At 40.0% G+C, this 14,140-nt stretch overlaps 1 protein-coding gene across 1 annotated transcript in view; it reads right to left on the reverse strand.

Annotated features, from left to right (window-relative positions):
- ADAMTS12 (ADAM metallopeptidase with thrombospondin type 1 motif 12) overlaps positions 1–14,140 on the reverse strand; it is a 377,381-nt gene that overhangs the window by 63,891 nt on the left and 299,350 nt on the right. The window contains exon 17 of the mRNA XM_015139808.3: positions 2,411–2,537. Within this exon, the coding sequence (XP_014995294.3) occupies positions 2,411–2,537 (127 nt within the window). The remainder of the gene's footprint in view (positions 1–2,410; positions 2,538–14,140) is intronic.

A 14,140-nucleotide genomic window follows, 5' to 3' on the forward strand; every position in this document is an offset into this window, starting at 1 on the left:
GTTTTTAATACAGGAACAGAAAACCAAACACTTCATGTTCTCACTCATAAGTGAGAGTTGAACAATAACACATGGACACAGGGATGGGAACATCACACACTGGGGCCTGTAGGGGGTTGGGGGGCAAGGGGAGGGAGAGCATTAGGACAAATACCTAATGCATGTGGGGCTTAAAACCTAGATGCAGCAAACCACCATGGCACATGTACATCTATGGAACAAACCTGCACGTTCTGCACATGTATCCCAGAACTTAAAGTAAAATGTAAAAAAAGAAGTGCTAGTTTTCTCTGCAGCCATTTCCCCTAGGGTATGGCATCAAATTTCTCTGAACCTTTATCTCCTCATATAGCACCTCAGAGTAATACCCATACCCTGTCTTATGACTATTTCATAAATATCTGTAGAAGCTAAAATGCAGTCGTAAATAAAAAGGACTTTTGTAAACTGGCCATTGATGTGGTTTGGCTGTGTCCCCACCCAAATCTCAGCTTGAATTGTAGCTCCCATAATTCCCACACGTTGTGGGAGGGACCCGGTGGGAGATAATTGAATCACGGGGGCACATTGCCCCATACTGTTCTCGTGCTACTGAGTAAGTCTCACAAGATTTGTTGGCTTTATTAGGGCAAACCCCTTTCACTTGGCTCTCGTTCTGTCTTGTCTGTAGCCATGTAAGATATGCTTTTCGCCTTCTGCCATGACTGTGAGGCCTCCCCAGCCACTTAGAACTGTGAGTCCTTGAAACCTCTTTTTCTTTGCAAATTATCCAGTCTTAGGTATGTCTTTATTAGCAGTGTGAGAAAGGACTAATACAACCATTATATCTGAATGTTTCATGGAATTCTACTTAGCTTATCATATCCTACTTGAGAGCACATTTTCAGAAATTGAACCTGTAAGGATTATATTATGCTAATTAACATTCTCAGGAGCCAAAAATCTCACAATTCATGAATTCTGTGGAGTAGTAGGCGATGGACTGGCTCTAAGAAAGGTTCTCTCTCCTGGTTCATTCTTCCCTGAGAAAGTAACATAACTGCAATTTCATATAAAACCTAGTGCTAGCCTTATCTTCCCTGGTCATTTCTAGTTCTTCCTGGCAAAAGAGCCACAGGAAGGAGCTAGAGCAAGGCGAGGCGATGACACATTGCTTTCCTGCTTCAATAGTGGTGGGGTCCAGCTCCTACCTAGAAAAAGCCACAGAACAGAAGAGAAAATAAACCTCTCTCTGAGTTGAGAATACCCTGGCCTCTGGGTCCTGCCAGTTTGGACCGCTAAGAGACTGACATCGGTTTTTTCAGGACAAGAGTCTTGTCTTGACTCTTCTTTCTAACCTAGTTCTTGGATATTTGTCACATTCTAGCTCTTCTTTAGAATCCGCCCTGTCACCTGTTTGATTTATGATACCAATGAGTCTCCCCCTTGTTTAAATGCCTCATAGTGTGTCTGCGTAGAACTGGGATGAACGCTTGCTGGACTCTGCAACATAAATACATCCCTGTTTAAGGTCGCCAGAGAATGAAGACACTTTCTGGAAATCAACCAATATTCCTTCCTTTCTCCCTCTTTCCTCTCCCTCTTTCCCTCCTTCTTTTCTTCTTCTCCTTCTTCCTCCTTTTTCTTTTTCCTTTCTTTTCTCTCTCTCTCTTTTTAAACATAAGCCTGGCATAATAACATCCCAATTACCTTCTAGGATTCCAATCTCTTGAACCAATGTGGTTAGCAATACCCTGAATATTGCTGAATATCTCTATAACAGTGACTGTCAACTGAGGATGATTTTACCCTGTAGTAGATATCTGTCAATGTCTGCAGACATTTTTAGTTGTCATAGCCTGGATTGGGAGGGAGGGAGTTCTACCAGCATCTAAGGAAACACAGGCCAGTAATGCTGCTAAGCCTCCTGCAATTCACAAGGCAACCCCCCACACAAACAGTCAGCTAGCCCCACATGTCAGTAATGTCGAGGTTGGGAAAACCTGCTCTCTGAGCCCCCTCTTCTGGGCAGCCTGAAGTACAAGTGGGCACTGTGATTAGAAGGTGCCAACCTTTCATCTGAAGGCTGGAGTTGCACTGGTAAAGCCCTTGGAAAAGACAACTCTATTAGCGAAACTACTTTTGCGTGATCCACTTAGCATTCTCTTCACCAATGCTTTGGCACTTAGTCTTGCCAAATAATTAAACACAGAACACATCACCTTGTGAAAATACTGCTCTTGGGAGAATATGTCCTCACAGCTTGCCACAGGCTCCAACAGCATAGCCACAGAAACTTCTAACAGCGTTCTTGTGTTTATCCAAATAACAAAGCCACACATTATTTCTTTATCAGCAAGCATTGGGTCACTCTTGAGTCAGACATCACTGTAGGCAGACACACAGAGCTCCAGCTGTTAGCGATGGTTACCTGGGTGGACAAGCCTTTTCATGGCACTTCTTCTGTCTCCCATTGGGCTGTGTTTCTGGGTCACAGAATGTAGCTTTCACCATCCCACGGCCCTTCTTTATGCAATGGGCAGTCTGGCGGCGGATACCTGGGGTCGGACAGAAAGATTCACATGTACTGAATCCTGAGCCCACATGCTCATGGTCAGGTGAGGTGCTTGACCATGTCAACGATCATGCTGACGGCTGATGGGAAAGTTGTTCAAAAGTTACTTGGTTTTTAAAGAAGGGATGAAGAATGGGGACCTCTTGTGATTCACCCTCATGCTGCAACTGGCAAGGGGAGGAGGAGAGCTTGCCTAGGAAAAACTGCAGGTCATAGAGGTAGGAGGTAAAGTCTGTTCCACAGATTACATTCCAGCCGTGGAGATGACACTAACACACACGCGCCAGATGGAAAACAAATGAGATTTAAATAATGAAAGTAGGCTGGGCGCAGTGGCTCACACCTGTAATCCCAGCACTTTGGGAGGCAGAGGCAGGTGGATCACTTGAGGTCAGGAGTTTGAGACTAGCCTGGCCAACATGGTGAAATCCTGTCTCAACTAAAAATACAAAACTTAGCCAAGCATGGTGGTGGGCTCCTGTCATCTCAGCTACTCGGTAGGCTGAGGCAGGACAATCGCTTGAACCCAGGAGGCGAAGGGTGCAGTGAGCTGAGATCGTGCCACTGCACTCCAGCCTGGGCGACAGAGCGAGACTCCATCTCCAAAATACTACTGCTACTAATAATGAAAGTAGATGTCATCAACAGGTGTTACGAGGCAATTGCTACATTATTAGCTTAATTAAAGGATAGAAGAGACAGGTATCTTTATATTAGTTGAGGTCGGTAAACTCTTAGAGACTGAAATACAATTTAAAATAATGTTGCGAAGTTTGAGATGTTATGTTTTTTAAAATACAGGGATTTGATAGCAAGGATTGATAATCCTGCTGCCTTCAGAGACCAGACAGTTAGTGCAAGTAAGGGACTCACACAGAGTCTATAGGCAAATGACGCCTTGTCCCAGGCACTGTTCTAAACTATGTGTATTTATATCATTAATATATTACCTGCTATCTATTATGATGTATAATAACTCAAACCTCTCAACAACCCAATGAGTTCAGCACCATCCTTATCATTATCTGACAGGTGAAGAAACTGAGGCACAGTGAAGTCACAAAGGTTGAGAAAGGGAAAGGACCACTGACTTTGATAACTAGGACATCATTAGCAAGGGAACGTAGAGGAACGGCCAGACTGTCATGGACTGAAGTGAAGGGGCAGTGAAGAAGTAACTCAGCATCTCCCTTGTACGGGCTAGTGCTTCAATGTAACCTGTGAAATACTGGGTGAGAATACTAAAGACTAAGACCCCTGAAAGGCAGAGCAATCTGTACAAAGGCTGGCACCCTGAGCTCTCAGGATGTCTAGACCTTGTGTGGGCTCATTGGTGTACAGAACTCCAGAACTGGAAAGGCCCTGAGCAATCCAGTGAGCTGATCACCTCCTCACTTTACCGCCGAGGACACTGAGGGGCTTTCCCACAGTCACACAGCTGGCAGGACTGACCTGGAACCTGCTGTCCTACCACCCACCACCTCGCTCTGCCTCAGCATGGACTCGCTTCAGCCAAATCCCCCTGATGCCAGATGGCATCTTGTCACTTAAAAAAGTGTCAGTAGGGGTTGCAAAACAGTAAGTAAATCCTTTAAAAAAGAACATTTTTTTTTGGAGAAAATTGTGTTTTCAAGAGAAAAGTAAACCTTCAACCACTCAGGCTTTCTCAACTAACAGATGTCAGTGGAATAGAGAGTTGGATCGTTGATATCAGAGAAGCTGACATGCATCTGCCATTGGAGAGTAGGGGAAAAAAACGTTTAGCTGCTTAGAAGTTTCATTGAAGCTTGGGTGGTTTGGCAAATTCTTGATGTCAAAACATGAAAAAGACTGTCAGATGACTGTAATAGGTTGGAAACAGTCCCCAAAGGCTTGTATCTGTGCATGAATAGCAAAGATAAGTGTGCTTAGTGTTCCTGTCTCCAGAATGGCACAAAACCTTACATAAAATCCCCTTCAGAAAGTTCATAACATTGCATGGGTCAGTCCACTGCACCAGCTGGGAGATGAACGGATAGGCCAGGAAGATGTCATCAAGGGCAAAAGGAAAAGGGATAACTATGTGTCAGAGTTTCTCCACTGACATTAAAGGTCCTGGTGACCATTACTCTTCTCTCGGCAACTGCATTCTTATATACGACAGCCCTTGTATGTGCCAGGTACCAAGCTAAGCCCAATCTTCCAATGAGGGCCCCAACCCAGTAGGTCGACTTCCCTGACGTTATAGGATAGCAATACCTGGCCAAGTGCTTCTTTCTCATCTGATACTTGTGTGTTCATTTGGTAAAATTTAATTTATCGATTCATTTCTTATCTATTTCTGGTTAAATAATAAAAAAAAAAGAAAGTAAATAGAATCCAAGGGTCCTGAGTTCTAGTCCCTACTTTCCCTTCTACACATCACTGGGTTTAGTCTGTGGGAAAATGAGAACAGTGATACTCACGCTGTTGGAGGGCAGGAAGCTCAGCTAGTTTATCCTGGAAGCATCTCTTACATTTAAAAGCAATGCTCCATAAAGGGAAGACAAAGTTTAATCATTGGAAACCTTGGATAATGAAAGGATCTGGTTAATATAATTTTATGGTTAACCTAGAAAATGGTTTGTTGCAACAATTGTCAGAATGTTTCAAAATGATACCAGTTCATATTGCCTTCGTGAGTGCGCACGTGGCAGCTCATATTTTCCAAAGGTGGCTGCAACAATATTCTCCTGTTCAGCGTGCTCTTCTACAATATGACCTTGTCATCCCTCGCTGAGACACTGAGTCTAATTCTTCTGGCCTTGAACTAAATGCGGAAGTGATGCTGTGTGACTTCAGAGGCCAGATTAGAAAAGGCCAAGAAATTTCATCTGCTGCATCTGTGTCTCACTCTCAGGACACTCCAGCTACCACAGTGGGGAAACTCAGCACCCTTGGAATGACATCTAGGTCGACAGTCAGTCCCAGATGAACCTAGCCTTTGGATCAACCGGCTCAGGTGCCAGTCACATGAATAAAAGAGCATTCAGATGGTTCAAGCCCCCAGGCATTTGAGTCTTCCTAGCCAAGGTGCCAAACATAGTGGAACAGAGGCACAGCATACCCAGTGTGTCCTGTCTCAATTTCTGACCCACAGGATCTGTGGCATAATAAAGGGGTGGGTGTTTTACTACACTAATTTAAGGGTGGTTTGTTATATACCATGAGTAATGGAAAGAACACTCAATAAATGTGAGCTTTCTTCTTTCCTCCAGTCAGGACCCAGAGCTGCAATTGAGCTTGGCTTGCTATAGTCCAACCATGATGGATTGTATTGATTTTTCATGTTCTCTTCTCTTGTGCTACAGTTCTTCTGTTTTCCCTCCAGATCCACTGTGCCCACTTCTCTTCCCTGCTGTCAACCTCAAGAAGCTCATCCTGTGAATTGCTGTGGCTTCCCATGAGATTTGGGAAATGAAGGCACTATCTCTTTGTTTAACTGCTCCTTCCCCTTAGTTCTTTAGGCCTAGGGATGGTAGCCTGATTCCCCTGACCCTCCACTGTTAATGGGCAGGGGCAATAAATTACCTTTCCTAATTTCCCTAAACCCTACCCGTATCTTTGAAAGTAGGCAAGGTTGTCAGCTTGACTGTGCTAGCTGTTTCCTGCTGGGTCCCTAACTGGTGATATCTCCTTTGCAGTAAAAATCCCAAACTATTCCTCTTCAGTGACACACTCGTTAACTCTGAAAATCAATTACTGAAATAACAAAATCTTTCTTTGACATAGGATATTGTAATATCTCTTGTGGAGGGGGTTCGAATCAGTCACCCTTTTAAGAGCAGTTATCATTATTGACACTGCAAATGCAGGAAATACAACACGTTCAGCTAAGTCTATGTGACTTTGATCTTTCCCTGGAAATTAAAGAAAAATAATTGATATTGGCTTTTTATTTGGCTTGCTATTTTTCCCTTTCTCTTCTATACTAAATATAGTCCCAAAAGAAATTCCAGCTAATTAAGGATGCCAATCAATCAGTATGTTGCCACAGCACTAAGTTAACTGTTTATCTGGAAGCACTTACTTCAAAAGACACAAAGTAAAAATCAGTCGCATTCCAAAATATATGAGAACTAAATTCAAAATGTTGTTTCCAGACCATTCTGAATGCCTTTCCCCATGTAGCAACCAGAACGTTGCCATGCAGCAGTAAATACTTACTAAATCTCATCGGATACTAGCAGTGAAAGGTCAACTAAGTGCCTTTGAAAGAACTGTCTTCCTATAGTTTAAACAGGAGTACTCATCTTGAATGAAAATTATGCCTCAATATAAGGAACAAGCAATGTTCCTTATGTCTAAAAGAAAATGACATAGCTAATCATTTTCTCAATTCAATATCGAGATTATAAAATCGATGGAATTTGTTATGGTTAATTTAATTTGATTCAAAAATTCAGTTTAGACAACTGAAAGACTTAGATAAAACAATTGAAGACATAGCTCATTGTAATGACTTATGGCAAAAATTATAGTATTTCCTATTATGTATAAACTTAAGATTAGATACTTAAGACAGTGAACATTTAATTACAGCATATGAAAGTTTCAAGGCATTGTAGACGCAGTCTTTAAAATACTGGTAAGGTCCCCTTTTTAAAATAACCATTTAAGTGAGAATGATAACAGTACAAGTTCAATTGCACATTAGCATATAAATTATAATCCTCCCCAAATTAGACATAACATTGATTTTAATAACAAAAAATGATAACAATCCTGTGACTCAATAGAGAGCTTGTCACTTACAGTTCTCCTAAACAAGTAGCAAACATTCACTTCACAGGAAGAAGAGAAGTGTAGGAATTGTATATCCATCTCTCTTGTCAATGAGTCCATTCTTAGCCAACTTTCTTTTTTTTAAAAATTTATTTATTATTATTATACTTTAAGTTGTAGGGTACATGTGCATAACGTGCAGGTTTGTTACACATGTATACTTGTGCCATGTTGCTGTGCTTAGCCAACTTTCAATTTCGGTTCCCACTAAATATTTACCTTTTTTCTTTCTGGATCTCTTGGTTTCTTCAATTGTTTTCATGCTCTATGAATTCAAATCCATCCTTCATAATGAAGGCTTTGTCAAAGACAGCTTGCGTCTCATGACTATAGAAGCTCAAACACATTGAAGTGTGTGGGTGTTTGTGTGTGTGTGTATGTGTGTGTGATCAAAAACAATCACAACATCAACAGCACCATCAAAACTGGAACTGGTTTTGAATCCTGCTTTTAACGTTTACTTACTGAGTGATCATGGACAATCCTACTAACCTTCTCAAGCCTCAGTTTCCTTGTCCTCATCTTCATGATGGCAAAAGATTATAGTATAGGGTTGTAGTGAGGACAAAACGATGTATGTACGCATCCTCATATGCCCACTATGTACCCTAAGTCCTAGTACTATGCTGAATGCACACAGAGGCACCCTGAGAAAAGTTTTGGAACCTGAATCCAAAGCCTCTCTGTAACCCACTCATCCAATCATGAATATTAACTCCCTCTAAAATTCTGCTTCCTGCACCTCATAAGATCAGGGTTGGCTTCACATACTGAGACTAGGGAATAAAGCAAACTCAACTCAGCCAATTCACTAAAGCCCTAGTTTTCATACTCCTGTGATGTAAACTCCTTCCTACAAGCAACTAGACCCTTGTTACACAATTCATTTTTATTTGCTAGCTCAAAAGAACATTGACATTGACTTCAATAACTACAAATATTGAATGTATATTAGATAATAAGATTTTATTTTACTATCATCATTTGTTGAAACCCATACCTCTCACATCAGTAAAACTCCAAGCCACTACTTTTTCTCTCCCTGAAATGCCAATGAACTGTTACGTAAGTTCATAAGTTAACTGTCATGGTTATGGGTAACATAAGAATTTATATAAGAAATGCTTAAATAAGGTGCTTAAAGAATGTTTAACAGTCTTAGGCAGAAAAATTCTGCCCTATGAAGGAGATATTTTAAAAATTCACCACAACTGAGAAGTATTCCTGCCTGATTATGACTTCCCTTCTGTCTCCAAGTCAGGGACCTCATTCACTTAAAGAAAATCAAAGGCCTGCAATGTCTCACAGCTCCCATGGGTTAACAAGAAAAGCAGGCAGTCAGCATTCCACAGAGCACACTGAGCAAGGCAAAGCTTCACAGAAACCAACTGAGAAATTCCAGGCAACCGCATTATTAGAGAACAAAACTAAGGGCTTGAAATAAGGGCAGGATGAATCTCTGCTGGCCGCACAGGGTAAAAATGGAACTAGGAAGACTAAATAACAGACCATTCGATTAGCCACTCTGATTAAGGATTCTCATTTCTTCATTAGTGAACTACAACAGAAAGGTTATCAGACCTCCACTGTATATTACTAGTAGTTTATTTTATATATTTATGCGTTTAGTAAACTATATAATCCTCATTCCAGAGCATCCATGTCTCAATTCCAATAGTTTAATTCCATTAAAATCATCTGAATTCATCCTCCTATTATCTTTATGAAGTCCTACATTATTACAGATCAATATCTGAACTCGGTTGATCCTACCTGACCATTATGGTGGACAAATCAGATGGATTAGCACCAAGATGAGTGCACTTTGAAAATGTTAAAGAAGTATCTGACTCTGAATTTCCAAAGAATTGTATTCTGCTTTCTAAATATCAGTATATGGTCACAAATCAGGGCTATAGTGGAACAGGTGCTTCTATTTATGAATCTCGTGCTTTATCAAGGATACGTGGACAGTATCTCAAGCATGGTTATGCTGAGCTTTAGTAGGAATACTATTGGATAAATCCTGTAGGAACTAATTTCAGTAAACAGAAGTATCTGCTCCAAACTAATTTATTTCCAATGAATGTGATCTAGTTTACAACTCAGTTTAGAACAGTCAAACAATCTCCAGCAACTTTGCAGGCATGATCTTTGCAGTTCTCAATATTTGCTTTTCCCTACCAGCACATGACATTTTTTGAACAAAGGGACAATGACTAAACTCCAGAGAGAATTTACCCAGGAGATAAAGGAAAAGGAGAAGCCCAGGGTAGGGCAGGAGAAAGTGTTCCCTCTTTTGTATAGGCCACTGTTGTACCTACAGGCCGCAAAACGCAGAAACAAGATCACTGAGCACAGAAATGGCAAAGGTCACGTTCAGAAGTGAGGAGCTATTTTCCAGAAGTAGGGCCATTCCAGGACACAGGAAATTTTGGTTAGTCTCTATTATAACTGACAGAACTCTGCAGTACTAGGGCTGCAATGAGGGAAAAAGGTGGCTTTTGCATTTCTCTAAAAGTGATCCTGAACTTTGGCCAAATATTTTCTTATAAGGAGTCCTGAAGCTTCCTGTGGAGATGCATATCTGTGTCAAGCCATTTCTGCAGATGTTTCTTCACAGATAATCTATTGGCTGAACTTTCATTGGTGATTTTTTGATGGGTGACTCAGATAAATGACTTTCATTAAGCCTTCCGTAATGCATGGCAATTCTCTTCCAAGTTTCCTGAGGAGTAGTCAGTCCTAAATTCCCCTAAAGTCAGAGCGTCACTCCCCATGGTAAGGCAGAAGTAAAAGCAAATGTGGCTGAGGGGAGAGAAGAACAGATACTGGCTTGGAGACAAGAATGTCACTGGTGTTCTCTGAGAGTGCCCTTGACCTCTGAGCAGTAAACTGTGGAAAACAGGCTGGCTCTCATACCAGTGAGCTCAGTTTAGACTATTGTCTTGCCAGTTTTTCACATAGATCTCTGATCAAGAAGAAAGGTAATAAAATATTTAAAAAATTCAAAATAAGAAAACAACATCTTAGTGAATTTATACTTAAATATTTCTTTGTTCCAAATGTGTAACAGTAATATATAACATGTAAACATGTAAACAAAATTAGATTATAAAATACAAAACATAAGGCACCACACTCAAAAGTAGTCAAACAGCCCTGCAAAATACTGAGCAGAACTTAAGTGAAGTGCTTAACTTAAACAGAGCTCTGTCAGGCTCCTGGCCTTGTTAGTGTCTTACTACCTTCCTAGGCCTGGAACTCATCAAGAGTGAATGCAGTTAATATAAGTATGAACTTATATCATATTAAGTAAACTCTATCCAAGGAATGCCAGTACAGCTCAGTAACAGAAAATCTATTCATGGAGTAACCAAATTAGCATATTAATAGATATAAAACATGATCATCTAAGTAGATACAGAAAAATATCAGATTGAACACTCATTTATAATGAAAGATGTCATAAACTAGGAATAGAAGAAAATTTATTTTCCCTGATAAAAATCTGAAGGAGCAGGAATGAAGTGGGCAGATCACCTGAGGTCAGGAGTATGAGCCAACATGGTGAAACCCCGTATCTACTAAAATTACAAAATTAACTGGGTGTTGTGGTGCATGCCTATAATCCCAGCTACTTGGCAGGCTGAGGCAGGAGAATCACTTGAACCTGGGAGGCGGAGTTTGCAGTGAGCCGAAATTATGCCACTGCACTCTAGCTTGGGCAAAAAGACCAAAACTCCATCTCAAAATAAGAAAAAAAAAAGCAAAGGAAGAACAACCACCGCTGCACCCCCAACTACTTAGCACAATCACTCTTGGAGAGTTTTAGGCCTGGGAAGTTAGCAAGACAAGAATTCAATTTTTAATCAAGAGCTCAGCCGACCTACCTGCTGGCTCCATCACTTTATCCAGTATATTATCAATGTCACCATGAGACAGCAGTTCTAAACAATCATGACAAATCCTGGTCCTGAAATGAGGTCCTGCAGTGTGGTCAGGTAAAACTGCAAAAATGTTAGAAAGGGTGGGGTGCATACAGAGAGAAGACGGGAGAAAACAGGCAGGAGAGAGAAAAAAGAAAAAGGTACTAAAAGGAAATTACACTCTAATCAAGCCTGTAAATTATAATTCCAAAATACATTTAGAGAAATCTAATGCTAAGACAAGCTACAAAGTAATTAGAATAGGAATCCACTCTGGGTGAAATAAATTTGATAGGGCACTCTGATAAGCCTTAAAATAAGCATGTTACTGCCTCTGGGCATTTTAATTAGACATATATAAAAATAAACTCTTCTTCAGACCTGTTTCTTGTTATACGCTCTTTGTCGCAGTGAATGATACCACCATTTGGTTACTTACTCAACGGGGCACACAGGGTGTTACCTTTCAATCTTCCCTATGCTCAGATCACTCTCTACTAATAGGTAAATGGAATCAACCACTGAGCCCAGTCTAGCCTATTTCCTAAATAGCTCCACATTTGTACAATTTTTCCATCTACGTCACTTTAATTTCAGTTCTAGCCACTGTATTATTTCTCTTGACTGCTGCAAAAACTTTGGATCTCTTCTCCTTACCTCTTGTACTTTTCTCCAACGCAGAAATAAAATGTTGAGGATGTTCAAATAAATTTTAAAAAGATATAATTTCTATTACTCGAGCATAATAAATTGCAAAAATGGAAGAAACAAGAATAAATATAAAAATGACAACTAGAAAACTTGGGGAAAATATATAGTCATTGAAATAAAAAATGCTGTGTTGAGGGTAAATTCTAGACAGGACACAGTTGAAGAGTAAGTGAGTGATGTTGAATAAAGTTCTGAGGAACTCAGAATTCAGTTCGAAAGGAAAAAATATTTGGAACATATAAAAAGCATTTAAGATGTGTACAGGGTAGATTGAGAAGTTTCAGCCTTCATATAATAGGAGTCACAGAACAGAGAATAAAGAGGATAATCAATGAGTAATATTTAAATAGATAATTACTAAGAATTTTCTGGCACTTCTTTTTAACAATTACATTTTACATATATTCATTCATTTAATTCTCATACCAACCATACAAAATTTCTCACCTTTATAGATGAAGAAATTGAAGCACAAAGAAGTTACACAAGGTCATATAGTTGATAGCTGGTTAAGCTGGGATTTAAATCTGAACAGTCTGGTTCCAGAGGCCACAATCTTCTTTTTCTTTGAGACAGTCTCACTCAACATGTTGCCCAGCCTGGAGTGCAGAGGTGCAATCTTGACTCACTGCAACCTCTGCTTCCCTGGTTCAAGCGAATCTCCTGCCTCAGCCTCCCAAGTAGCTGGGACTACAGGCACGCGTCACCATGCCCGGCTAATTTTTGTATTTTTTGTAGAGATGGGGTTACATCATGTTGGCCAGGCTGGTCTCATCTCCTGACCTCAGGTGATCTGCCTGCCTTGTCCTCCCAAACTGCTGGGATTACAGGCGTGAGCCATGGCGCCCATCCCAGAGGCTATAATCTTAATGAACTACCATGATATACTAATAGGACTATTTATTACTTAAGAATGAGAAAGAGAGTCATGGGACCAGGGAAGATTTTATACAATTGCAGGAGACACTTGCCTGAATGCATCTCTATCTTAAAGGAAAATAGTAGTCAGTCAACAGGAAGAAAGAAAATATAAATGAATGAGAAAATGAGGAGTACCTATTGACCCATATGGCCAAGGAGAAGTGTGAAGAAACTATAAGGATGAGTTGCCTTCATGCACAGACCACTGCGTGCCCACTCTAGCCACTTGATCTGCAGACAACTTACCTTTGAATGCATTCCCGAGTCCTATGTGAGGACAGAAGCATGAAGAAAAATCTCCCCCACCTAACTAAAGTAGGACTGACTAGAACCAGTGGAGAAATTTCTTTGGAAGCAAGAACAGCAATGGACAAAAACCACTGTTATTCTTATTTTATATAAAGTTGCAGAGAAAAAAGAGGAAAAGTAACCCAACTCATTTATGAGCCTTCTATAACTTTGACACCCAACTGAACAAGGAGAGTGCTGGAAGGGAATATTAAAGATAGATCTCATTCATGAACGCAGATACAGAAGTCCTAAGTGAAATATTAGCAAACAGAACTCAACAGTGCATATAATACATGTATGAATTTATACCACATTAAGTAAGCTTTATCAAAGGAATGCCAGTACAGTTCAATAACAGAAAATCTATTCGTGAAATAACCAATTCTTTTAGCATATTAACAGAGAAAAACTATATGATCATCTCAGTAGATGCAAAAAAAATTAAACAGATTCAACACTCATTTATAATAAGGTAATAAGCCAGGAATAGAAGAAAATCTTTTTTGCTGATAAGGATCATCTGAAGCATTCTTATCAAAGTCAGGAGAAAGGCATACATGTCTCTTATTGTCTATTATGATCTATTCCATTCAGCACTCTGCTAGAGGTCCAATGCAATGCAATGCAATGACTTCAAAAAACAAAGAGTAAAACATCTGGAAAGGAGATAAAAATTTTCTTATTACTGAAACAAAAATTCAAAAAGTTCTACAGACAAACTGAGAACTAATAATAGAGTTCAGAAAGGTTGCTGGATACAAAATTAAAACACAAAAATCAAGAGCATTCCTAAGTATCTCTAAGGAGAAAATAATTCTTAAAGAAACCCAAAGACCTGAATAGAGAGATCTATTGTATTCATACCTTGGCTAGTCAGGCTCTCTTTTGGTTCCATATGAACTTTAAAATAGTTTTTTCTAGTTCTGTGAAG

The sequence above is a fragment of the Macaca mulatta genome, chromosome 6 (genome assembly GCF_049350105.2).
Source record: "Macaca mulatta isolate MMU2019108-1 chromosome 6, T2T-MMU8v2.0, whole genome shotgun sequence".
NCBI classification, from domain to species: Eukaryota; Metazoa; Chordata; class Mammalia; order Primates; family Cercopithecidae; genus Macaca; species Macaca mulatta.